The 26326-nt window shown below is 36.3% G+C and overlaps 1 protein-coding gene across 2 annotated transcripts in view; it reads right to left on the bottom strand.

Moving 5' to 3' along the window:
• Man2a1 (mannosidase alpha class 2A member 1) overlaps window positions 1–26326 on the bottom strand; it is a 168479-nt gene that overhangs the window by 96840 nt on the left and 45313 nt on the right. For both annotated transcript variants that reach the window (XM_042691919.1, XM_042691918.1), the window contains exons 5-8: window positions 20052–20179; window positions 9146–9319; window positions 6013–6199; window positions 1585–1762 (exon numbers count right to left, since the gene is read on the bottom strand). In XM_042691919.1, coding sequence (XP_042547853.1) covers window positions 1585–1762; window positions 6013–6199; window positions 9146–9319; window positions 20052–20179 — 667 coding nt within the window. The remainder of the gene's footprint in view (window positions 1–1584; window positions 1763–6012; window positions 6200–9145; window positions 9320–20051; window positions 20180–26326) is intronic.

The following is a 26326-nucleotide window of genomic DNA, read 5'->3' as shown; positions in this document are numbered from 1 at the left end:
ATACAGAACCAACCCAGATGCCCTTCAGTAGATGAATGGATCAAGAAAATGTGATGTATATACATATATATATACATATATATACACACACACATACACACACACACACACACACACACACACACACACACACACACATACACACACACACAATGGAATTCTATGCCTCCATCAGAAAGAATGACATTGCCCTATTTGTTAGGAAATAGAAAGACTTGGAAAAAATTATATTAAGTGAAGTAAGCCAGGCCCAAAGAAACATAGGTCCCATGGTTTCCCTTATCTGCAATACCTAGTATATGTCTGGGACAAGCAGAAGAGGTCAAATGCTACGTACATCTGACCAGATAAGATGAAATTAACCGAAATGAACCCCAAGATAGGGACACAAATGGTTTTTTTCTTTCTTGCTATTGTTTCTAATGTATAAGGTACCAACCATGTGATTTTTTTTGTTGCTTTGTATGTCCCTCCCCTATGCTATAACCCCTGTTTTCACTGTATTTGATATTGGTATAATTTGGGGAGGGGAAGGGAAAAACAAAATGTTTAAATAGAGATACAGGTTGACCCATTGTAACAATTAGATGTACAAGACAGTATGTTGAAAAATGAACTTTACAATTTAGGCGCGGGGGGGGGGGCGGGGGGCAGGGGAAGGGTGTGGTGGGGGGAAGAGTAGAGTTTTGGAGGTGGGAGGGAAGGGATGGTAGGGGAAAAACAAAGGAGGAGCCAACAATGCTTGCTAAGAAATGTACTCATTCCTTGCTGATGTAAATGTAACCTCTCTGTACAGTATTTTCACAATAAAAAAAATTAGAAAAAAGAAAGAAATGAAATATAGCAATTAAAAATGAGCTAAGGAAAAAGTAAGAGTTATCAGGGGCTAGGGAGATTTGCAGTTTGGGAGATGTAAATGTTATGGAAATTGGTAGTGATTATCATTATAGTGCACCTGATACCACCAAATTATACAATAAACATGTTTAAAATGTATCTTTCATCCCAATAAAAATGACTTTTTTTGCTTAAAGAAAAGATTTGGAAGCTGAGCCATAGGTTATGAAGAGAATGAGGTTATGTATGGTATCTCAAAACTTTGGGAGATATAAAATTTGCATAAAAATTTTCATATAAAAAGTAAGAAACAAGTAAATGCTTAATTTTAGAGGTCTTCTAACTTAAGAAAAAGACACAAAATGTTTGTAAAATTCATGGAATGTTTATTTGAGACTGCCAAACTACAAAAGTCAGAAGGAAAGAATTCTCAGAGGAAAACAATAAATTTCCAATGGTGGCAGAAAAACTAGATTTCCCTGAAAAGCACAACTTAGTAGACACACATTTTGAACTGAAAAAAAAAAAGCAAAAGCCTCATTCACTCCCAAGAAGTGGTAAGAAATGTTTAACTTTAGAAGTTTGACTACAGGATGTGATGTTTTTTCTAATTAATTATACTTTATACTTATGACATATTCTAAAACTAGGATTCAGACAAGGAAATGATGGATAGCATGTTCTAGACTCTTCATAATGAAGACTCAGAGTCAAACATGGTATTATAAATAAATATTATCTTATTACCTTTACTTTAAACTGAGGATGCGAATTCATATAATTGAAAAGCTGTTCATAATTCCTGAACTGAAGATCCCATTCTGTGTATTCACTATAGCGAAAATCATCTCCCAGTGGGGCCAAAAGAACTTTGGTGCGGAAAAGTTTTGACTTCTTTCGGTACTGATCTAGCAGCATCCGAGCCCTACAAAAAACGGGGAGGGGAGAAATGGGTTATATTAAGGAGATGTTAATGATATAATGCAGCAATGAATTTGGAAAAATCATTTATCTTTTAAATAAATTCAGAGAAATTGTTTATTAAATTAATTAATTAATTATTATTAAAATAGAGAATTTTTTTCCTAAATAAAAAAGTAAAAAAAAAAAACAAGTAAAACTTATAAGGCCAATTTTTGACTACCAGACATTATCCAATTTAAATAGTCACAAATTCTTTTGATAAGAAAAAAAAAGCCGATAGTTTTCCAATGGATTACCCTTAAAGAAACAACAACCAAGTGACTAGGACACCAGTGTCTTCCTGAAACCCAACCAAAATAACTAGATCATGAAGAGCCCATGTTTTAAGATAAATTAGTCCAAGAAGACAAAAGGATTTTCATCTACACCAACTTGGAAATTTGATTTGCTTTACTATTCCTTTCTCCAATTTAAAAAAAAAAATTAATAGCCTAATTAAATAGGAAAAGGTACATGATCAAAAGATCTTAACTTATAACATTTTATACCCACAATAATATTTCATTTTCCAAGGGAAAAACACCAACTCACTTAACATCTGTCACCAATTATCTGATGATCTTCACGATTTTCTCTTTCAATACTGATCAGCAGATAACACTCTAGAGTTAAATTAGCTACTTTGTTTTCTCTTTCCTTGGGCTCTATCCATGACTCAAAAGACCAAACATAACTTGCAGATACAAAGAACAGCTTTGATGCTTCATGTTTGGCATTCTGTAAAAAATCCTTTTGGGAAAGCTAAGTTGGGAACTGTCTGAAGGAGGTCTGGTAACAAAAACTAAGAGGAAACACTTCTGAAAGTGAAATTAAATGAACAGATGAACCTAGAGCAATCCACAGGGTTTAGAGGGCCCACGCTTAAGAAATCATATTTTTTACCTAACATTCTAATTTTTATTTCAAGGATTATCCAAATTTCAACTCATAAATCATACAAATGCTAACAGAAACAGGTGTTTTATAAAAATTATGAAAAATTAGTTAATGATATTTTAAAACTCCATACGGTCTTTTAAAAATTTAATCTCTGGGGGCTGGGAAGGTGGCTCAGTGGTAGAGTGCTTGCCTTGCATGCATGAGGCCCTGGGTTCGATTCCTCAGCACCACATAAGCAAAAAGAAAGAAGCCAGAAGTGATGCTGTGGCTCAAGTGGTAGAGCGTTAGCCTTAAGCTGAAGAGCTGAGGGACAGCGCCCAGGCCCAGAGTTCAGGCCCCATGACCGGACCCAAAAAAAAAATATTTAATCTCTGAAGTTGCCTTGCAAATGTTAAATTTTCACATTCATGTAGTGACAGTGTTTGTCTTTTTCTTTTTTCTTTTTTAATACTGGGAATCAAACCCAGGACAATGATTTTCTAGGCAAGCATTTTGCCACTGACTAAGCTACATCTGAGCCTGGAGTTTTCTTGAGTAGAATATTTCATCTTTTCTCTTAATTTAATAACATTTCACATTTACTCAACACTAACTTTACAATATCACTTACAATATCACACACATAAATGAGATTTATCACATAAAAATAAACTACCAAAATAAGAGTAAAAAAGTCAGTTTATATCAAAGCTTGTGTGTGTGTGTGTGTGTGCGCGCGCGCACGTGTGTGCACCCGCACATGTACGGGCACTTGTGCATCTGTGCTTTGGAGAAAAGAAAGTACACGCACTCTACTGCCTGTGCTTTTTAAAATCTGACATCTAGTGAACTCTTAAACTCCTCCTCAGAAATTATCAACACTAGGAAGGCAAAAACCACTGTCCAGTAATACCAGCATATAGTAGATTCTCACTAAGTATAAGCTGAATTAATAAATGATAGATGACTTGCTCACCAGCACAATTTACTCCTCACTTACCCTATCAGGTAAAAAATGTAAACTCTAACCATGACCATCAACAACAAAGTCCTTCAAATATCAAATTATCTGCTACTCAATGGCAAAAGCCCAATCCACTATGATCCTGGACCAAAAAAAAAATAAACTTAATGAAGTACTCTATTTCCTTATTTGTAAATTGTTGACAGAGTATATCAAAAAACTATCACCACTGAACTGGATATATCAAAATATGTCATCTGCATATATACATATGTATATATATATAAATAATTTCTGGATGTGAAACAAGCAGTCCAAGACTTGTAATAAGTTAGAAAAACAATTTATACAAGTGTTACACAGGGTCTTTCACCCAAATGTACCCAGATGCCTGGAAACCACCATTAGAACCAGTGAAAGTGAACAAGCACAAGGTATGTTCCTGGAGGTTAGACAACAAAAGGATTACACAGAATGGCATTTTAATCCAATAATGCACCTTTGGTACTCTGAGCAATACCCATAGAGAATAAGGGTTTTGCATACTTATGGGTATATCACAATTCTTCAACTGAAACATCCAGCTAATTACATGGTAGCCCCAACTACCACCATTTGAAATGAAAGGAGTGGTATAAATATCTGTGAACACAACTACTTGTTCAAATAGACAGGTCATATACTCTGCCATTCTTTTTTACTACAACTTCGAGTACATAAAATACAAGCTTGTCCTTTATACCTGAGAAGCTTGACACTAGAGAGCAGGTTGCTAAGAGTTTCTCAATTGTTTTCATGGCTGTAGGAGCCATAATATTGAATCACATCAATCTCTAAAGTTACACAATTTTCCAAAACAACTATAAAGCCAGATTGTGTGTGTGTGTGTGTGCGCGTGCGCATGCACGTATGCATACACACGCACACACACACACACACACACACACACACATGAGGTAGTCCTGGGGCTTGAACTCAGGGCCTAGGCGCTATCCTGACCTTATTGCTCAAAGCTAGTACTCTATGACTTGAGCCACAGCTCTAGTTCTTGTTTTTCTGGTAGTTAATTGGAGATGAGAGCCTCAACATTTGCCTGCCAAAGCTGGCTTCTGTCTGTGACTTTCAGATCTCAGCATCCTAAGTAGTTAGGATTACAGGTATGAGCCACTGGTGCTTGATTGAAGCTAGATTTTGTAAAGGACATCTCATACCTTCCAGAGGGCTGGAATGCTAAAATACTTTGGTGTCTAACACACTGAGAGGTGCACAGTGGGATTTATTGATTACAGGTTTATTGAACATAAAGTCATAACATCAAGGTAAAAAGATCCAGCCTTACTTTCTTCCTCACATATATTTTTAAAGCAATATTCTGATACACAGAGTTGATAGTGCACAGATCTTAATTAATTAAAAGGTTATATTATTTTCCTAGCAGAATGCTATTTTTCTATATAACAACAGAATGTTTTATTTTAATGCATTATGTACTTCTAATTTTTTTTTTGGGTCCGCTCGTGGTGCCTGAACTCTGGGCCTGGGCGCTGTCCCTCAGCTCTTCAGCTCAAGGCTAGTGCTCTACCACTTGAGCCACAGCACCACTTCTGGCTTTTTTTCTTTTTGCTTATGTGGTGCTGAGGAATCAAACCCAGGGCCTCATGCATGCAAGGCAAGCACTCTACCACTGAGCCACCTTCCCAGCCCTGTATCTCTAATTTTTCAATAAAGAAATTAAACTTAAAAAGCACCAAAATTAGTAATAGTACACAACTTGATTTAATGAAATTATTTAAGTACAATTTTCTTCAAAAAAAGAGATTCATCCTTTGATTTTTATTTAAATATATATAAGCATAAATATTCCTAATTAAGGTTTTCTGTAAGTCAAAAACATCAGAATGATGCAAAGATACGTATTCACCAGAGCTGGGCGGCATTCGCTATTACTGCAATTGTTATTAAGGGCACAGATAATTGCAGTCTTTATGTGCTCCATTTCAATAAATGGTTTTTTTGCAGTTGAGCTGCTTTTCTTACCAATTTGGACAATGGGGACCAGAAGTTTTATTATCAACAAAAGTGTATGAAATCAATCAAACACAGTAGAAAGCTTTTATAATGAGGGCACAGGAGATGGTAATGATAGTGTATTATAGGTGGCCACTGTATATTGATCTGCCATTGTTCATATTCTATTAAATTATAACACAAAAGAGGTACAGTGGAGAATGTGGCATTTTTTAAGGTGCTTTGGATCTAGTCTAAATGAATACTCACAACAAGAGTAATGCTGCTACTGAAACCCACTTACTCTACCCTTAAGCAACTCACAGTTGAATGGTTGCTTATAAAATAACGTATTTTCATACCTGCTCTGGACATTGTCAGAAGATATTGCTTCTGGGGGGACTCCCCAAGGACAACCGTATCTGCCTCCAGGAAGCCGTTTAAAATCAAACTGGCAGCATATTTTAGGATCAGGTCCACAGGTGTGGGGGATGTCATAGCTGTAGAAGGGCATCATGTGGCAAAAAATGTCTGTGACAGAACCCAGATCTAAAATAAAAAGCCAACAGACAAACCTGTGTTTACACGATTTATTTCCCCAAGCTATCCAAAATGCCATTACATTATACATACATACAATGCGAGCTCTACTCAAAATCAACAGCCCCTTTATCAGGACATATGTCCCAGTGTGAAGGAAGATACACATTTCAGATTCTGTTTACCTTTTCTATCTAAATATAGTACAGATAGATATGCCCCACAATGGCACAGCATCTGCTGATATGGAAGGACACAAACTGAGCAGAAGGAAAAGTTACAACTGCTTCATATTAAATCATGACCATGTCCACTGATGTCTGGCAGATCCTGCCACATCTGATCCCACTGCAGGGAGTACTGAGGCTGTTACTTGAATGACAAAGGCTGAGTGAAGAGAGAATTAGGGAGTAAAAGGGAGAACTGAAGGAACAAAGGACTAGGGACTATAAACACTGGACAAATGTCTATTTGCTTTCTTGCTCTGAAGAGGGAAAGTGCAACACAGAAAAAGTTCATGGAGTTACTTCTGACAGTCATCAAGAATGAGTCAACATGAATTGTCACCAAGAAATAAGTACAGAAAAAGAAAAAGCAATTGTCAAGTATAATGTAAACAAGCAAGTTATGGAAGCCAGCAATGATGAGTTGATAGAGAACTGCTTTCAATGAAAACCTCAGTGTTGACATGAAGCCACTGCCTGGTGAGATCAGAAGCCTATGCCGAGCCCTAAGTAGTATGAAAAGTGGTTACTCTTGTGTGTGAGATCCTGACTTTTAAACACCTCCCCATGTCTATGTATGTGTGGATTTCTGACTTTTAACAATGGGTGAGTATTACTTTTATAACAAAAACAAAAAGAATCCAAAACCCAACATTTCCAAATATCCAAACATTTACTAAATATCCAAACATTTCCTAATAACCAAACATTTTTTAAAAAACTGGACATTGGTGGCTCACTCTTGTAATCCTAGTTACTCAAGAGACTGAGATCAGAGGATGGTGGCTCAAAGCCAACCCAAGCAGGAAAGTCCATGAGATGTTTATCTTCAATTAACTACCAAAAAAAGCTGTAAACGGAGCTGTGGTTTAAAGTGGTAGAGCATTAGCCTTTAGCACAAAAGCTCAAGAACAGCACCTAGACATTGAGTTCAAGACCCAGGGACAGCACATAAAAAAATTTTTAAGTACATATTCAAATATCTCAGAGAATTCTTAACATATTACTTTTAACCCCTTAGTTGAAATAATTAACACTTCTTTGGTACATTCTTTTAAACATTTAAAACCTGTATATTTCTGGGCAGGCAGAAGTTTCACTGAAGCATACTGGTAAGCATGACTACAAAGATACAGTTACAGCTCACGCCTGTAATCCTAGCCACTCAGAAGGCTGAGATCTGAGGATCGCAGTTCAAAGCCAGCCCAAGCAGGAAAGTCCGTGAAATTCTTATCTCCAATTAACCACCAGAAAATCAGAAATGTGCTGTGACTAAAAGTGGGAGAACTAGAGGGCTAGCCTTGAACAAAAGAGCTTAGAGACTGTGCCCAGACCCCAGGTTCAAGCCCCATGACCAACAACAACAACCACGACAAAAGATGCAGCTCTAATGACTACAGTGTACACACAAGCTGACTGTATAAGCCCCAGATCCAGTGGTAACTCCCTCCTTCCTTCTTACACTTTCCTCTCAACCTACTATTTAACTGTTCATTTAGAGATGTAATTACATTTAGTTATGTCTGTATTCTATCAAGTTAAGACTATAATTTCCATATGCATAAAAGAATACTTTCTATATTCCTTCCCAACACAGTATTAAATACATCAAAGTACTAAAATTTCTGGCCAATTAATATTTATAGGCAATTTGAATGTGCACAATTATTTATGTAGGATTTCTTCTGACAGTCTTTTGTTTTTCAAATTAATAAATTCCTTGCATCCTTTGCATCTGATCACCCCCCTCCAAGGTGCTGTCTCCCCTACTGGTTTAGTTTTCTGCAGTGAAAAGATCTCATAGGCAATTGCTTCCTTAAAAAACTTCCTATAAGACCATTATTATCTAGGTTCCAAATCATTTTTCTGAAACACCTAAGCAGGGTGGATCTCATAGGAAAGCAGGCACCATGTAACTTAGCAATTGCCTAACATTTTTTCTAATGAAATCTTACTAAAGATTCAATGGAGTTGGGAGTCTGGGATTCAGGAACTTGCATACAAGATTCAAACTGAATTTTCAAAAATGGCTTCACATATCTAAGACTTCATTGCTTCACCAAAGAAAGGGAAAATATAGAAGCTAATTTGAAGGACAGTAGAAATGCTAAATGAGAAATTATAAAGCATGTAACAAGGAATGGCTTGATAAATAAAAATAAAGTGTTCTGGATTAAATTGGGATTGGCAAAGGCAAAGTATCTCAGAAGGAATAAACCCTATCCCTTCTCCTCAATAAAGTCATGCAGAAGTGCACCACTGGAACACACATGTATCTACAGAATCGAGTGCCAACCAGTGATGCATGTGATATGTGGACGCTTCCCAAAGGAGGAATTCTTACCCAGGAATTCTTACATAATGCAGATGGACAGGAGGAGGATACACCAGCTGCATATGAATCAATCAGGTCCTTGTAAGTTCTAATGTGTGTTCAACTTTGTGGCAAAACATACTTTTCAAACAGAAGTGGAATCATTATTCATATAACACTAACCCCTTATATTTACTTACTTAACTTCAGGCATAAAAAAGACTCTATAGAGATAAACATCAACACCACTGCTGAACAGAATCTGACACAAATACCTTGGAAAATAATTGTAGGTAGTTTTAGGCAATCTGATTTTCAAGACTAACACTCCAAATAAAAACCCCAAGGGTTTGAATTCACAACCTTTATGACATCAAAGTAAAGTGGAATCTTCAGCATCCATCAAACACAACATACCCCAATTCTGTCTCCAAAAAAACTCCAATGTTTTATGGAATGCAAAGTGTTTTTTAACAGCATAATGAACTCTCTGGATAAGCATGTGTGAAAACCCAGCACGATTGAGAAGGTAAGCCATTGTTGGTGAATGTCCAAAGGGGTCAATGGACCACCCAGACCGAGGTTTCACTCCTGTTGACAAAGAAAACAAATGTTATTTTTAAAATTAATAGGCATAATAAAGACAAGGTGCAATACATTCAGATGCACCAGAGTTCTATGGTCCCCTGGATCAGAAGATAAAAGATCACCTCAGAATTACCCTTTGCAAAGTATTCTCAATGAGACACCCTGATATAAAGGATTCTGACACTGCAGGTTACCAAGACAGGTTGAATGCTCACTCATGTTTAGTTAGACTTGAATTAAGCACTCTATAGCTACTATCAAGGTACACTATTCAGTGGAGAAGAGAGAGAGAGAGAATCAGGGCCTAACCTCAGATCCTCTGATCTAACAGCTCTGTGGGGTTGGGCAATCTGGAAACTTAATTTACTGTTCTGTCATTTCAACTTATCCTTCATAATCCTAACATGAAGGATTTTTTTTCAGCCTGCTTCTTACATCTTAAAAAAAATTACAAAAGCCCTTACGGTGTCATACAGTGATAAAACAGACCAAAACAACTATTTACCATATTTCATTAAGTCTCAGGACAGAAAGCTAGTGCTTTCTTTCAACAACTAAAGATATATTTGTTCAAGAGAGGATAAAATGAGAAAAAAATGCATGGTTTAGTTAATGAGGTAAGATTATCCATCTAACATTATGTAACTCTGGTCCTTTATTAATTACTGAGGATCATAAAAATAAGACCTCTACTTATAACTTAAACACTGACATAAGTGTGTGTTTTTTTTCATTCAAACCCTGATTTAGCATTTCCATATACCTAAAATTATGAAAGGCCTCGGGAAAACAAAAATGAGTTAACCTTGATCTTGACTCTAGTTATAGAGACTAACATTCAAATAGATATCACACTAAATAAGGCAAACCGCAGGGGAAAAAATAAAGATCTGCGTAAAACAAAGGCTAAGAAATAACAGAAAGACAGAAAGGAAACAAAGAAAACTGAAAAGGAAAATCAGGATCACAGAAGGCCAAGAATATGGAGTGAAAATTTAAAAAAAAAAAAATAAAGTCCAAGCACAAAGAAGTTTAGTTATAAGATTTCTGCATTTCAGGTGAATAATTATAAAATCAATCACTCTCAAAAATGGACAGAAATACTGAACTCTGCTTAGAAGTTTTACTTTTTATGGTGCTATAGATTTGGCAATTCAGAAAAATGCACATGTGAATCTGTATTTAGGCTTATACAAGTGTTCTTATCAATTACTATCATAGAACCTTTAGTAAGTTTGAAAGTATATCAAAATTAAGTTATAAAACAAAAGAGATTATGTGTTAACCCAAATGACAAGGCTTAGTAAGATTACAAGAAGATGAATATCAGGCAGGTGCTAGTGTCTCACACTTAATAATCCTAGCTACTCAGAAGGTTGTGACTTGGAGGATCCAGTTCAAACCCAGTATAGATAGAAGTCTATGAGACTTTATTTCCAATTAAACAACAAAATGCCAGGTTGGAGGCATGGCTAAGTGGTAGAGCTTCAACTATAAGCAAGAAAGCCCAGCAAGAATGATAGGCAGGCTGTCAGGCAGGCCCTGAGTTCAAACTCCAGTGACACCATGATGATGATGATAATGATGGAAGAAGATGAAGAAAAAGGAGAATCAACATATCAACTTCAAGGCTTCAGTGATGTTACAGAGGTCAGTATCCACATAACTTAGCAATACTGACATCATCAGTTATCTTTCCACATATAAATCTACAATGAAACACACTAGGTGGTAAGCAAGGGGTTAGAAATGAATTATCTGAAGTGTAATAGATTCTGTGGAGAGTGTAAATAGTATAATTCTTTAAAAAGACTAAGTCAGTTATGCAAAACACAAGGTACAAAAAACAAAGAGAAAGAAAGAAAAAGAAAGAAAGAGAGAGAGAGAGAAGAACAAACTATATACAGAGTCTAATGAGAACCTCCTGTTTCCATAAGTTGGAGTTCATGTTAGTAAGCTTCACTATATATAGTCCTATGCTCTAAGAATATCATATACATATTCTAGTTCTTACAAATGAGGGAAATCATGCGATCTACTTTTCTTTGGGTCTGGTTTACTTCACTTAATACAATTTTTTCCAAGTCTTTCCATTTCCTTATGAATAGAACAGTGTTATTCTTTCTGATGGAAGCAAAGAATTCCATTGTGTATATGTACCTCATTTTCTTGATTCATTCATCTACTGAGGGACATTTGGGTTGGTTCCATATCTTGGCTATGGTATATAATGCTGCAATGAACATCATCGTACTGGTGGCTTTAGTGTGGCCTTGTGGTCATTTGGGTAAATTCCTGGAAGTGGGATTGCTAGGTCATATATGTTTTGCATAATAAACAATGCAATATGTGGAAGGGAAAGGGAATCACAGAAACAGCAGGAAAAGGTATGAACCACAGCAACACTGACACTCAACTTGGCATTATGTGACATATGAACATTACAACTTGGTGGCAGGGATAGGGAGGGTAAGTGGGAGATTTAAAAAAAAAGACTAAGTCAAAGCCCAACAAAATAAGAACCAGAAATAGGTACTTGCAAGAGGGAAAGGTGGGGCCAGGAAGAGAGGGGTAGAAGTATGAAGTGGAAGAAAGGGGAGAATGCAGGCAAGAATTCACTGTATATACCATAGAGTTGAGAAAAATAAAGGAAGGGGTGAGTTGAAGAGGGGTGAAGATTTGGAAAGGATGATACACATCAAGATGCACTGTACATATAAACTGCTTTGGTAAATTAAAACAAATTCAATACATAATCTAAAATTAAGTAAGGGAAAGTGTAGGTTGTAAGAGATAGGTGAGAATGTTGAAAGGGGCGACACTGGTCAAGACACGCTGTATTCATAAACTGCCTCAGTCAATGACAACTCTCTTGTAAAACTACTTAACGATAATAAAAATATTAGTTTAAAAAAATCAGTTAGACGTCTCTTTCCCTTTGAGAGTACCCACACTCTGTTAAAGAGAGTACCCACACTCTGTTAAAGAGAGTACCCACACTCTGTTAAAGAGAGTACCCACACTCCGTTAGAGTGTTCCCCTGCCTTTCCTCTCATCTGTCTGCTTGTCCGCTACCTTACTCAATAAAGCTCCACCAAGTTATTAAAAAAAAATCAATTGAACCTAGTTGTAACTGAATAAAGAATCTCTGAAAAATAATGGTAGAGAGAAGAAAAAACATAAACCACATTTCTGTGGTTGCTTTAGTGGTGCTTGGGTTTGAACTCAGGACCTTGTGTTTACCAGGCATGCACTTTATGACTTGAGCTACTTCCTGAATCCTTTTTGATTTAGAATTTTTTGATAGTCTGACTGCTTGGGTCTGTGATCCTCTTATTTAGGCTGATTTCTTATTTAGTACCATGCGCAGGTTAATTAGTTAAGATGGAATCCCACATTTTTTTCACGGAGGCTGGCATCAAACCGCAATGCTCTTGATTCTTGCCCACTAAGTAGCCAGGACTCCAGGAATGAGACACCTCATTCCAGTAGTTAAACTACATTTTAAAAAACAGAACAGGGACTGGGAAGATGGCTCAGTGGTAGAGCGACTACACTGCATGCACGAGGCCCTGGGTTCGATTCCTCAGTACCACATAAGCAGAAAAAGCCAGAAGTGGCACTGTGGTTCAAGTGGTAGAGCAGTAACTTTGAGCTGAAGGGCTGAGAGATAGCGCCCAGGCCCAGAGTCCAGGCCCCATGACCAACCAAAAAATAAAAATAAATAAATAAATAAACCTCAATAAAAGGAAATGAGGGGCAAGAAGAATTCTTCTAGGATTTTCTTGGCACTAGGCAATTATTTTGTAAAAAGAAGGTAGGGTGAAAATTTAGGAAAAAGTGTAATGTAAGAAAACTTACAAATTACACAAATCATATGGAATACTATATGTATCAAACAGTTATATCTATGTAGTAGGCACACAGGATTTTTTCCCTTTCAATCAATGTTTTTTGCTTATTTTCCCACAACGTGGCTATTATTTGCACAATATATTATTAACACAAAGATTCCTACATGAACATGTTATTTTATATTCTAAATAATTTATGTTGGGGTTTTATTAAAATAATTTACATTATATCTGATTGTGGTAAACTTCTTAGCATTTTCAAAAATTTCACCTTCAACAAAATATACAGGTCTAAAATTATAGCAGTTAAATTTTCAAATGTTCCCAAACTTCATAAAATATAAAAACGAATAAAATGATATCCAATTTTTGTGTACAACATCATAATCCAATAAATGATTCATACACTTATAGCATACTAAAAAGGAAAACTAATCTCACTTATGAAAACAGATATAAAAATCATACACAAAAAAACACTAAACAGATTGAACTCAATAACACCAAACCAAAGGGGATTTATCCTAGGAAGTGAATGACTTTTTAATTGAGAAAACTGCCATCCTATTCATAAAACAAATTAGCAAAACCTTATAGTTTTAATAGATGTCTGAAAAAAATCTAGTAATATTCAGGGTATAATGAAAATTGAAAATGCTAAAAAGGGATTTTATCAGCACCATACAAAAATGCCTACCACGAAGTAACAGATACTGTGATACTTAGTATAGCTAAGCAACTTCTTTAAAAATCTGGAAGAAAGGCAAATATCATCATTATTACATACCACAATTACAGTAGATTTGACTAATACAAACAAATACACAGTCTAAATGCTGGATGTATTTAAAAGAGGAGTCTGAATTCGCTTCTTACATTTTTAAGATACTACATACATACTATAACAATAAGAAATTATATTTCCCCAACCCAAAACAGTCTTATGAATTAGTGTGGTTAAAAGTTAAATGGTTAATTGAAATTAAAAAAAAAAACAGCACTAGAGAACACATGAATAATTATAAAGGGGGGAAATATTCATAAACAAGAGACAAAGAGTTTCTATTAGAACATGCAAAGACACAAAACCCAATTGAAAATGAGTAGAAAATAGTAAATGTATTTCTTCAAAGTTCTCATAAACTTAAACATTCAGCCTTGCTACTCTTCCTACTTATCCATGCCAATAAAACCAAAGACCAATGCTTTTTGTTATGGCACCAAATGTCATGGTTAACAACTGGAAGAAACACAAATGTTCAACAAAAGACAAGATCAAATACTACTCTGCCATAAAAAGGTATGAATTAATAGCATATCAAACAAGGACAAACCACAAAAGCTTTATTAGTAGAAGGATTTAGAAAAAAAATCAATTGCATTTTATTTAAATCTCCTACACAAATTTGAGAAAACAATCCTATTCACAATGATGGCAAAAGAAATAGAATATCTAAGTTAAAATTTAACAGAAAAGTACAGAATTTTCACACTAAATGTATAACAACACTGTTGAGAGGAATTCAGGCTCTACACTATCATTCACAAGTCAGAAGATTTAACATTGTTTAGATGGAGCATTTCCTCAATTTGGGTAAAATAATCAATGTCATTGCTACTAAAATCATAGTTGGTATTTTTGCAGAAGTAGCTAAACTGTTTATGAAAACACAAAAATCCTAAGACTCCAAGGAGCTGAAAACAAGCTTTAAAACAGAACAAAGTTGAAGAAATCATACTTCCCAATCTCAAAACTTACTACAGAGATGCAGTTCTAGCTCCTGGAGAAGATAAGGCAAGTAAGTGGATCAGTTCAGTTCTGGAGTTTAAAACTAAACTGAACAACAGTGGAAACCATATCTCAAAAGATGTTTTATAATTATGCACATCAAAAGTGGTAGGAAAGATGGCTGATTAGAGAGCAGCAGGTACCTGAATCTCCATCAGGTAGCTAGAGGTAGAAATGGGTGGCTTAGAAGGCAAGATTTGTACAATGAACACAGTGGACCCTATAAAGTGCACTAAGCAAAAGAGTGGAGGGTGAAGCTCCCTACCTCCCCCAGCAAGTAGGGCTACAAGAAAAAGCTGGAATATTTGTGTGTAAGCTCCACTCCGAAATAAATAAATACATAAATAAATATTCAAGATGAGAGAACTGCATAGCACATAAGCAGATGCTGGAGAATGAGGCCCCCTGAATTTCCATCCTACCATTTTCACAGATGATGGGAGGAGGGGGCTTATATCTGATAAGAGGTATTATAATTATTGATATGACCAAACCCTGAAATCCTTACCCTTTCCACTGGCTACCCAAACCACCACTCCAATAATTAGTGTGGATCCAGTAAACTGGTTGTGACAGAATCATGGAGACCTTGGGTGGGAGATGGGAGACATGCCACATTGGAAGGCCAAGGGGGAAAATGCTAGCAGAGCTGTACTCAAGCCCTAGTGTATGGGAGAGACCAACTGTATGGAAATACAACAGGGGACAGAGGACAGAGAGCTTAGGTCAGGGCACACGGGCTCAGTCAGGGCACACAGGCTCAATCAAATTGTGGGCCTTGCCCAGACAATGCCCACGGCTTTGGATTGACTGTGTTGTGCACTCCCCCAGGCCAGGAGGATTAGTAGAAAGCACCCATTACTCAGGAATTCCCCATGCCAAGAGGCAGAATGCCTCTGCTGTATGGAGGAATGCCGCAAGGATTGTTGTCCTTGGTCTCATATGAGGGCAGCCTAATGTAGGAATTTAATATCAGGGAAGAAGATATCATGGAGCTCAGTCCACAAAAAGCCCCTCTGGTCTTAAGTCAGATTTCAGAGGAAAAAAAAAAGTAGGGGTGCAGAGGGAAGGAATTTGCTCTCTTCTGAGCAAGGAAGACTATGGACTGGTTTGATTTTTCTTGGCCTTCGGTCTCTCTGTATTTTATTGTATGATTTCTCCTTTCTACATCTCATCTCCTTTTCCTGTTTTGTATCTTTCTGTTTTTCTTTTTGTCTTCTGTCTTTTTCTTTTGTACCTTTTGCCTCTTCCTTTATTCTTCTAGCCCCAGTATAGCTGGGGAATATTCCAAAGAAATTAAAGTCAGTGTACAATAAAGATTATCTGCACACTTAGGTTTACTGTGGCTCTCTTCAAAATAGCTAAGTTATAAAATATTGGGTTGGGATTAACTAAGTGCTGGAATTAGAGGTATGAATCACCATGCCTGGCTTTAGAAGCAATTCTTGTAAGCCAACAATAAAAAGACAGCCTTACTAAAATAAAGACAATAAATTAGAATAAGCATTTCTCCAAATAAGATATGTAAGTAACATATGTGAAAGGATTTTTGACATTAATAGTCATTAAGCAGATGCAAATCAAAATCACAATGATACAACATTTCACATACAATAGGATGTTTATAATAAAAATGACAGATAATAACTTATGTTAGTGAAGGTGTATTGAAAGAATTCTCAGTTGGAGAGGAGGGAAAATGATGGAGATTTAAAAAAATTTGTTCCTAGAAATACTAACCATGACATAACCATATAACCCAACAAGTCTACAAATATGTAGGTAGACAAGAAAAATGAAATCACATCTCTATACAAAAATATTTACACAAATTTGTATAGTAGTGAATAATGGTAACCAGAAAAGAGAAACAACTAAATGTCAGCCAACCGAGGAATAGGTAAATAAGTGTGGTATTTATATATATCAAAGTATTATTAAATCATAAAAAAGGAATTCATTTACATGCAACAAAGTATTAGTAAGCCACAAAAAAGGGATGTGTGGTTTATATTGAACAAAATATTACTGAGTCACAAAGAAGGATAAAGAACTGATAGATACTACAAAATGGGAGAACTTTCAAAATAATATACCAAATAAAGAAGCCAGGCAGGGGCTGGGAAGGTGGCTCAGTGGTAGAGCACTTGCCTTGCATGCATGAGGCTCTGGGTTTGACTCCTCATCACCACATAAGCCAAAAAGAAAAAAGCCAGAAGTGGCGCTGTGGCTCAAGTGGTAGAGAGCTAGCCTTGAGCTGAAGAGCTGAGGGACAGCGCCCATGCCCAGAGTTTAGGCCCCATGACCAGACCCCCCCCCCCCCCACCCAAAAAAAGAAGCCAGGCATAAAAAGTCATAGTATGCTTCCATTTAGGAAAAATGTCCAGAATAGTTAACCCATACACCAGTGGCCCTCAATCACAGATCAGGAATATTGGGGGGGGGGGGGGGGGGGGGAAACAGCATTACTGTATAGGCCTTTTTATCTAGTCATTATTCCCTAAAAAACTATTTACACAGCATTTTGACTGTGTTCAATATTGTAAGTAATGCAGAGATGACAAAGTATAAGGAGAAATGTATGTGAAAAGGTTACATGCAAATGCCATGCCATTGTATTTAAGGGACTTGCATACTGATGTCTGAGGAAAGATGTAGAATGAATCTCCCCAGATATCCAGAGAGGACCACATTCTAATGGCAGAGTATTTATTGGTAGCTGGGATGGGGCAGGAACAGAGGAGCCTGAAGGTCACTAGGATTGGATATGAAGTTTCTTTTGGGGATGTGGAAAAAGCTCAAAAAATAATCAAAATGATGGTCAACCAGTCTGTGGATATAGTAAAATTCATTCAACTTTTTTTTTCGAAGCAGAACTCTTTCATGGGATTAATATACAGAATACACAAAGCCCAAAAAAATTAAATACCCAAAGAACAAATAACCTAGATAGTAAACTGATGAATCCACTGGACAGAAGTATAAATGACAACAAATACATAAAGAAGTGTTCACCATCCTTAGCCATAAAGGAAATATACAAATCAAAACAACACAGATTCTATTTCATTCCAGTAAGAATGTCTTTCAATCAACCCAGCAAATGCTAGCAAGGAAATGAGTAGGGAAAATGTGGTTGATAAACTCAGTGAGTTTTAAATGGATGAATTTCACAGTATGTAAAATATATCTCAATAAAGTCACAAGAAAAAATTATGTTGAACAAAAGAAATGACTCAAAAGAGCATATATAATTAGAGCCACATTAAGTCTTCCAACAGGCAGGATGGAAGTCAAGGAGCATTTGGGTGTAGGAGGAGGGATAAATGGATGACAGAACTTTAGGGATGATGGAAATACATATGGTGGTTACAAACATTTGGGGACAGGGAAAAAGGGGTAGATGAATGAGGAGAAGAGGGCGAAAATGTAGACAAAAACCCAGTGCATATCCTACAAAATTAAGAAGAATGAGGGGAGGGGTAAATAGGGTGAGAATGTAGAAAGGGTTGATACTGATCAAGGTATTTTGTATCCATAAACTTCGTTATATGGAAACTCCTTTGTATAACTACTAAATGATAATAATTTTTTTAAAAATTTAAAGATTTATATATTGAGTTGCTAACTGTGGTGGGTTGCATATGTAAGTAATACCAGCTAATCAGAGTGGAGATCAAGAACACAGCAGTGTGAGGGCATCCCAGGCAAGAAAGGACCTCCCCCCCCCCATCCCCACCACCCATCACAATCAACTAGCTGGGCATGGTGGTAGGGGACTGTAATACCTGCTACGTGGGAGGCTATAGATAAGAGGACCGTGGCTTAATAAGACTTTTGAGGACAGCAGTCTCACACCTGAAGTGTATTTCTCTCTACCTGGGGAAAATATCTGTAACTCACTCTCACAGGTTGTAGTAAATAGCAACAGAAAGACAAAAGGCAAGCAAGTGTGTCAAATTGGGAGTGCTCAGCAGTATCCCTGCTATTTTGTTTAAATGGCAAATTATGTGACAAGAAAAAAAAAAGATGTTAGATAAGGGACTTTTAACTCTAATGGAAAATATATTTAAATAACTAGTTATCTAGGAATTAATAAAGAGTATGTGTGCTTAACGTAATGAAAACTATCAAATTAAACTTTAGTATGAAGTATTGGGGGGTCAGGACTTGAGCTACTCAAGAACCTCATGTTAGCCTTGCTAGCTCATGACAGTGTTTGAGCCACTCAAGCCATTCCCTAGCCCTGCTATTTTGCCGGTTCATTGGAAATGAAGTCTGGTGGACTTTTCTACTTGGGTTGACTTTGAATCACTATCCTTGAGATCTCAGCCTCCTGAGGAGCTAGGATTACAAGGGTGAGCCATCAGAGCCACCCAGCTTCAAAAGGATTTTACTTTAGTTCAGCTTAAGTTTTCATGAGTTAAGGTGAATATCTGATCTTATCAGACTTGAATTCTCCTTCTCATTCACTGTTAGGAGAATTTTCTCACACTGGTACTCCCTGCACAATTCCTTTCCATTAGGCCACTAGCACCAAAATGATGAGGCTGCTGTGATTTCAGCTCCTATACCTCTGGTGGACACAGTAATTGGCTGTCAGATAAAGCACGTGATAGTGGGGGGCCAATTATATGAAACATGAAGTTTCTCAGATACCTAGGTCCCTTTCACCACAGTGTGAAAGTACAGAAGACAGCCTGAAGCACAAACAAGATAAGCCCAAACAGTAAGCAGATTACATAAGTTCTCTGGATCCAGCCTCATTTGAACCCACCATATCTCTTTTTAACTTAAGTTAGTCTATGTGTTTGCCTCTAATTTCCTGCCTTAACTAAAACATAATTACAAGAAAAACTTCTAAATCTAATAAAAATAGACAAAATAGACATGATAGATGACCCTAAACGAAAAATTTATTTTTTATCTATGTAACTTAGTCTCTCACCTTAGAAACATCACACATTAATGAATAATAAAGTATCCAATAATTATCAGTACTGGGAAATTAATGTCTAAGAAAACCAAAGAACCAGACACTACTTAACTTCCCCAAACAGCTTATGGGCAAGCGGAAAACACAAACACATACCTAAGTTTTTTTCCAGCCACTGATGTCCTTCAATTAGTTGGTCAATTAAGGCAAAATAATGTGGAGTCGCTTCATCAGGCATAACCCAGCCGCCTGTCACAATTTCAAGCTGACCATTTTGAAGTAAACTAGGAAGGAAATAATAAGAGGCTATATTAACAGATAAAATTATGGTCAAATAAAGAACTAAAATAGCATAAACATTTAAGAACTGTCCTCAAATATAACCGGAACTTATGCTAGCTGTAAAAAAAAAAAAAAGTAACTTTTTGGTAACCAGTGAGTGAAATTCAACTTCAGGGCCCTGGTGGTAAAGCCACTTTAGGACAGTGTCTTGAGCAACCCTTTTTTTCCTACTATGATCATTCTTTGCACAGGGTGCAAAGCAAAGACTGTTGTTGGTAGTCAGGAGCCACACACACAGGATTTAATCTTGCAGAATTGGACAGTGTTTGCTAGACAGCTGTCATTTTAAGGATGAGATTTGTTTCAATACCAATAACAAGAAATCAGTATGTATATCAGCCCTATGGCACTGATAAGTCACTCCTGTAAACTACACAAAACTAATATTTAAAACACTTTGCTCCAGGCTTAATTGGCATGTAAGCTATGTAGCTAATTTCTCATTATTGGATGAACAGTTTTGACACTTTCATCATTTGTCTCGTGGGTATGCCTTTATCACAACATCACACAGGGTAACAAGATCCCAAGCCCTGGCTTTCTCTGAGGAGGAATAAAAGAATCATAAACTATTAAGAATTTTTAAACTGTTTTAAAAGGGATAAAAGTAAAGAATTAAAACAGTCATCTTAAGGGTTGGACACTTGTTAGTTTTAACATAATGGTTTGCACAATGATGCAAATGTTCAGAAAGCAGTGAGGAAGTTTTAATAGTCATAAATCCAAAATTTACACACGAGCTAGAAATTTATCGAAATGGTTTTAAGAACTAAACCCAAGGCTATTTTGTACTGCCTACCCTCAGTCCCAATGATCCTAATGTCAGTTAGTCATTTTATATGTCTAGCTGCTGAGTGTCTGATCCAGCCACTCTCTAGCAGTCATACACCCAACATCATATACCCCAAAGGCTCCTGTGTGCCTTATGCTCAGAGCTCAATGACCTGAGATGTAGGGATATATTTTGGGGTTTAATCTCAAATGTGCAAACATTTTCAATCTCATTATTTCATAGTCCAATCAATATATCTTTTGGAAAGTTTTCTTTTTCCCATGCTATCATCAGTTTTCTTTTACTACATCACTCCTGTCCTATGGGCATGAATGATCTCCAAGCATCAGTGAACCAAGCAAAGAATCTCACACGTAGCAGAGATCCACTTGTGAATGACTCTCCCTTGCCCTTCTTATGGTCCCTGGGGTCCCTACTTTGATGGTACTCTGAGTTCTTATCAACATATAATACTTTAAGGAGTAAGCCTCCCATTGGTTAAGGTATTTTCTAGCATTTTCTTACTTTCTACTCTCTTTCCCAGTATGCCCTGTTTTGGCTCCTTCATGTTTTGAGTCATCTATAATTTACTCAGGGAAGTCCCCATGAGAGCCAAGCTAAACCCATACTCCCACTGCACCCCCACGCTCTTATCAGATCATAGCTGTTATCATGAACCAAAGTTACCCTGCTTATTTGCATGCATCTGTCCTCCTGCTGCCTCCCACCCACTATTAGAACAGAAGTACAAAGACAGCAGGGGCTGAGATGAGCGGTGTTATTCCCATTTGCATGGCCAGATCTGAGAAGCCTGCTTTGAGGATCAGTGAAGGAGACTCTCAGTTTTTAATATAAGTATTTACAAAAAGTTTTATATTCGGTTGAGTACACAGACATATGCAAAATGAATTTAAGCGGAAGGGTGAAATAGGAGTCTCAGAGATCTAGAATACTGTAGCATTGGAATGTACGAAAAGGAGAAAGAGAAAAAGAGACATTTCATGAAATATCAGCTGGAAACAAGAAAACAATTGGAGCTAAAAAAGAGAAAGGACTGCAGTAATTATGACTTAGGAGTTTCAAATGACAAATTAGTAACATTAATGAATAGTGAAGGTAAGTTGAGTCATATAAATTTGGTCTGTGATGACAGTAAGGCCTCAAAAAGAACTACATTAGATAAATTATCTTAGGAAAGGGGCTATGTAAAAATTAAGCTTTAGGGACTGCAAAATGAAAACTATGGAAAGATATGAAATCTTTTTTTTAAACCGAAAGAAAGACAAAGATGATATAGAAGAAACAGAAGTGATGAATATTGATGACAAAAAACAAAATCCTGTTAAACATTCTAGAAAAGAGTGGCAAAGAGAAACCTGCCCTTCCCATTGGTATAAGACCTTAAAGATTTACCAGAACTATGGCATAGAACAGACACATCAAAAGGTCAGACATTATTAATATATACACTAAGTTATTGAGAAAAGAATTGGTTAAGAAGAGGCATATTGTGTATATATATATACACACACACATACACACACACACACACGTATGTATGGAGATGCAACAATAGAACCTACTTCTGTTTAATAAAAACCAACTTTTTGTTGTTGGTGGTCATGGGGCCTGAACTCTGGGCCTGGGCACTGTCCCTCAGCTCTTCAGCTCAAGGCTAGAGCCCTACCACTTGAGCCACAGCACCACTTCCGGCTTTTTTCTGCTTGTGTGGTGTCAAGGAATCAAACCCAGGGCCTCATGCATACAAGGCAAGCACTCTATCACTGCACCAACTTCCCAGCCCACAAACCAACTTTTTTAAAAAGCCAAGATAACAATGGAAACCAAAGGACTTCTGTTTTAAAATAACACATTTCTATACTTAAGAAAAAAATCATTAATCAGTTAAACCTAGGTATAAATGATGTTATGATAGCAGACTAGACAGAACATCAGCTGTAGATTTTCATTGCATAGTTTCTCCAATCTAAGAGAACAAAACACTAATTGGAAGAAAACCATTAACTTCATTTTAAATACAAAACAACAGCCTAAGTAATGTAGCAACAACCAGACTAGTGAGTTCTATCTGTATCACCCAATTGCCTGTTTTTCCTACTGTGCAATCCTGTGAACCATCCATAGGAAGAAAAACAATATAAGAAAACACAAGTTTCAGGAAAAGTCTGGTTTGATATGAAATATCTACGAACTATTCATGTAAACACAAACATATGCAATCAATCTCCAAAAACATGTAAGCAGAACATGTAAACAAAACAACATGTAAACACAAACACATGGCATCACTACAAAGAGAAGAAAAAACTTTATAAGCACATACATTTTCCCCTATTCCAAAATACATTAGATAAATACTTAAAAAGTATTTGATGAGTAAGAGGAAAGCAAATGGTAATCCTACCCCAAAAACCCCACTAAGATGTTGGCCCAATTATTGAGATGCAATAAAGACTATCATCCTTTATTTATAGTTATAAAAATTATAATGCAAACAATATGTCAGGACATTTGCAGAAAAGCTATATGACCCACAAAAAAGGAATCATACTTCAAGTCATTGTTAGTAACAAGGTAATGTTAAAATTAAGGTAGACTGTAACTGCACTCTCAAGACTTTAACAATTAAAAAATGTATAAGGGAGATTTCTGTACCTATGTTTGCAGAAAATCTGCTTAGACCAACTATAACCACTTCCAAGTATATTCATTTATTTATTGTTTATTAAGCATCAACTGAATTATTTTTGTGAAACACAGGAAAACATATCCAAAAAAAGACATGTTGGGGGGGGGGGGGGATGGTGGGAGATGGGAAGGGATGGGAAGGGGAAACAAAGGAGGAGGCAACAATGCTTGATAAGAAATGTACTCATTACCTTGCCCATGTAATTGTAACCCCTCTGTATGGTATTTTCACAATAAAAAAAATTTAAAAAAATTTTTTTAAAAAGACATGCCCAGCCCATAGGGTCTATTCTTTAGTTTCTGCAATATGCTCTTTGAATTCTAGCTATTTTATTTAACACCTGACATTTCCTAACAAACACAAGATCTACAAACCAACCTGAAAACAAGGAAAATAAAGGAATACACACACACACACACACACACACACACACACACACACACACACACACACACACACACACACACACACACACACACACATCAAGAAAATACAGAAGCCCAGAAACCAGGTACCAGGTTCCAATATGAACACTTTTCACAATGGGAAGTTGTCTTGTAAAAGTTATTAACATAGTTCTGTTCCTACTTAAATGCTGGGGAATTTGGTATAAAAAGCTCTAGGAAATAACTGATCAAAATTAAGCCGGGCATATCTGTCACTGTTCATTTTGCCCAAGATGAGTAATTTACACAAGAATTTACCACAAATGACAAGAAGCTGTAAATCATTTCCAGTGAGTGTCATCTTCTTCCTATATAGAATCGCCAAACATTTGGAATTTGGTCACATGCTGAAGGATATATACTCAAAGAGCTTTTTCCCTAATGGGGAAATTGTTACAGATAACTAAGTAGCAAACAATGCATCATTTAGCAAGCTTTAAAGAATCACAAATTAATTTCACATGAGAAAAATGAATGAATTTCTAATCACACATTTGAGGAAATATGAAATGATACAAGATAATGTGCAGGGTTTCATTCTTAAATTTAAAAAAAGTTAAACGGAAAACTCAAAAAGAGGCTCCCATTGAATCAAGCCATTTTCTAATCAGACTCACTGACTCAGATTCCGTTCAGGAGGGCACCTCATGTGAAAGCAAAATAAGACTTGTTTTAAACTCATCATACAGTAACTGGAGAATCTTAGATATTTTTGCCTGTCCTCAAAGTTCCAGTGTATGAGAACAAAAGAATATGCGACTTATCCCTCATTTCTTCCTCACTACATTTCAGATCTACACCATGAATTAGTCCCACTTACTAGCTGGCTTCATGTTTCCCTTCTAATTGTAGCTTAGCTGGGTCTTAGGAACCCATAAGGAAGCATTTCTCCATCCCACCCAAACCTCACTTAAATTATTAGCTTTCATAAAATCACAAATTCTTTCATTCCACTTATCATAAAACTTAATTATACATTTGGATGATTACTATTTCCTCTGACAGATTGTAAGTATCAAATGGGCAGGAATCTACACTGGTTTGGCCCTCCATTCAATACTCAAGTATTCTTACTGATATAAAACTGTAAGAAAAAGGTACTAGGAATGCAAAAGAACAATAATATAAAGCAGAGATGTAAAGCAGGAATTTTAGGGGGGAAATGGCTCCTAAAATGAAAAGAAATTTAACTTCGCATAAGGAAACACAAGTCAAAATTTCAATTAATATTACCTTTTCACTTATATAGCTAGAAAAACCATAAAGTTGTACAACACACTGTGGAAACAAGATATGTCAAATAGGAATCTCACACACTGCTGACAATTAAAATGTAATATGCATATGTACTTTTATGTACATTCACTCAAAAAAGTCAGAAAACATTTAAAACATAAAAAACACCCATACTGAAAATAGGGCCATAACCAAGAGCACTTACGTAAGTTAAATCCCGCTTGCAAAATGGACTTTACGCAAGGATCTCCAAGATATGATGACAAAACATGGTATAATATGCATTAGGATGGTTTATCATTTAAAAAAAAATCCGGCAAACAAGTGTTACAGATGTAAAGAATGAAATCTGTACCTCATTTGTGGGGATGTAAAACCGTAGAGCTGGGGTAGAAAACAATACAAGGGTTCCTTAAAATATTAAACCTAGATATACCTACTTCTGAGTAATATACACAAATAGATTGAAAGAAATGACTCTAACAGGTATCTGTACCTTATAGCTGCATTGTACATAACCTTCATAGTGCATTATGCACAACAGAAAAAGCACAAATGTTCATCAAAGGCCAACTGGGTAGAAAAAAATGTGGTTTATATGCAGACTTAGTAAGGAAGGAGACTGACAGATGGCACAACATAAACCTGGAAGACGCTGTGTTACAAGAAACAGGCCAACACAACAAGACAAACATTGCACCTTTATATGAGGTTAGTAGTTACACTATGGAGATAGTAAAATGGTCAGTTTTTCAGCAAGTGGGAGAGGTAACTATAGACAGAAAAGGGAATTACTGTCTAATAGACATTATTTTATAGTTTGGGATGGTAAAAAGTGACAAAACTGAAGCCTAAATATATGGGTGATATTTTAAGAATATTTCTCACATTAGGTGATTAAAAAAAAATTATTTCGGGCTGGGAA

Source organism: Dipodomys spectabilis, unplaced genomic scaffold (assembly GCF_019054845.1).
Source record: "Dipodomys spectabilis isolate Male_0828 unplaced genomic scaffold, ASM1905484v1 ptg000147l, whole genome shotgun sequence".
In the NCBI taxonomy this organism is placed as follows: Eukaryota; Metazoa; Chordata; class Mammalia; order Rodentia; family Heteromyidae; genus Dipodomys; species Dipodomys spectabilis.
This window is presented reverse-complemented; position numbering and strand designations above follow the sequence as displayed.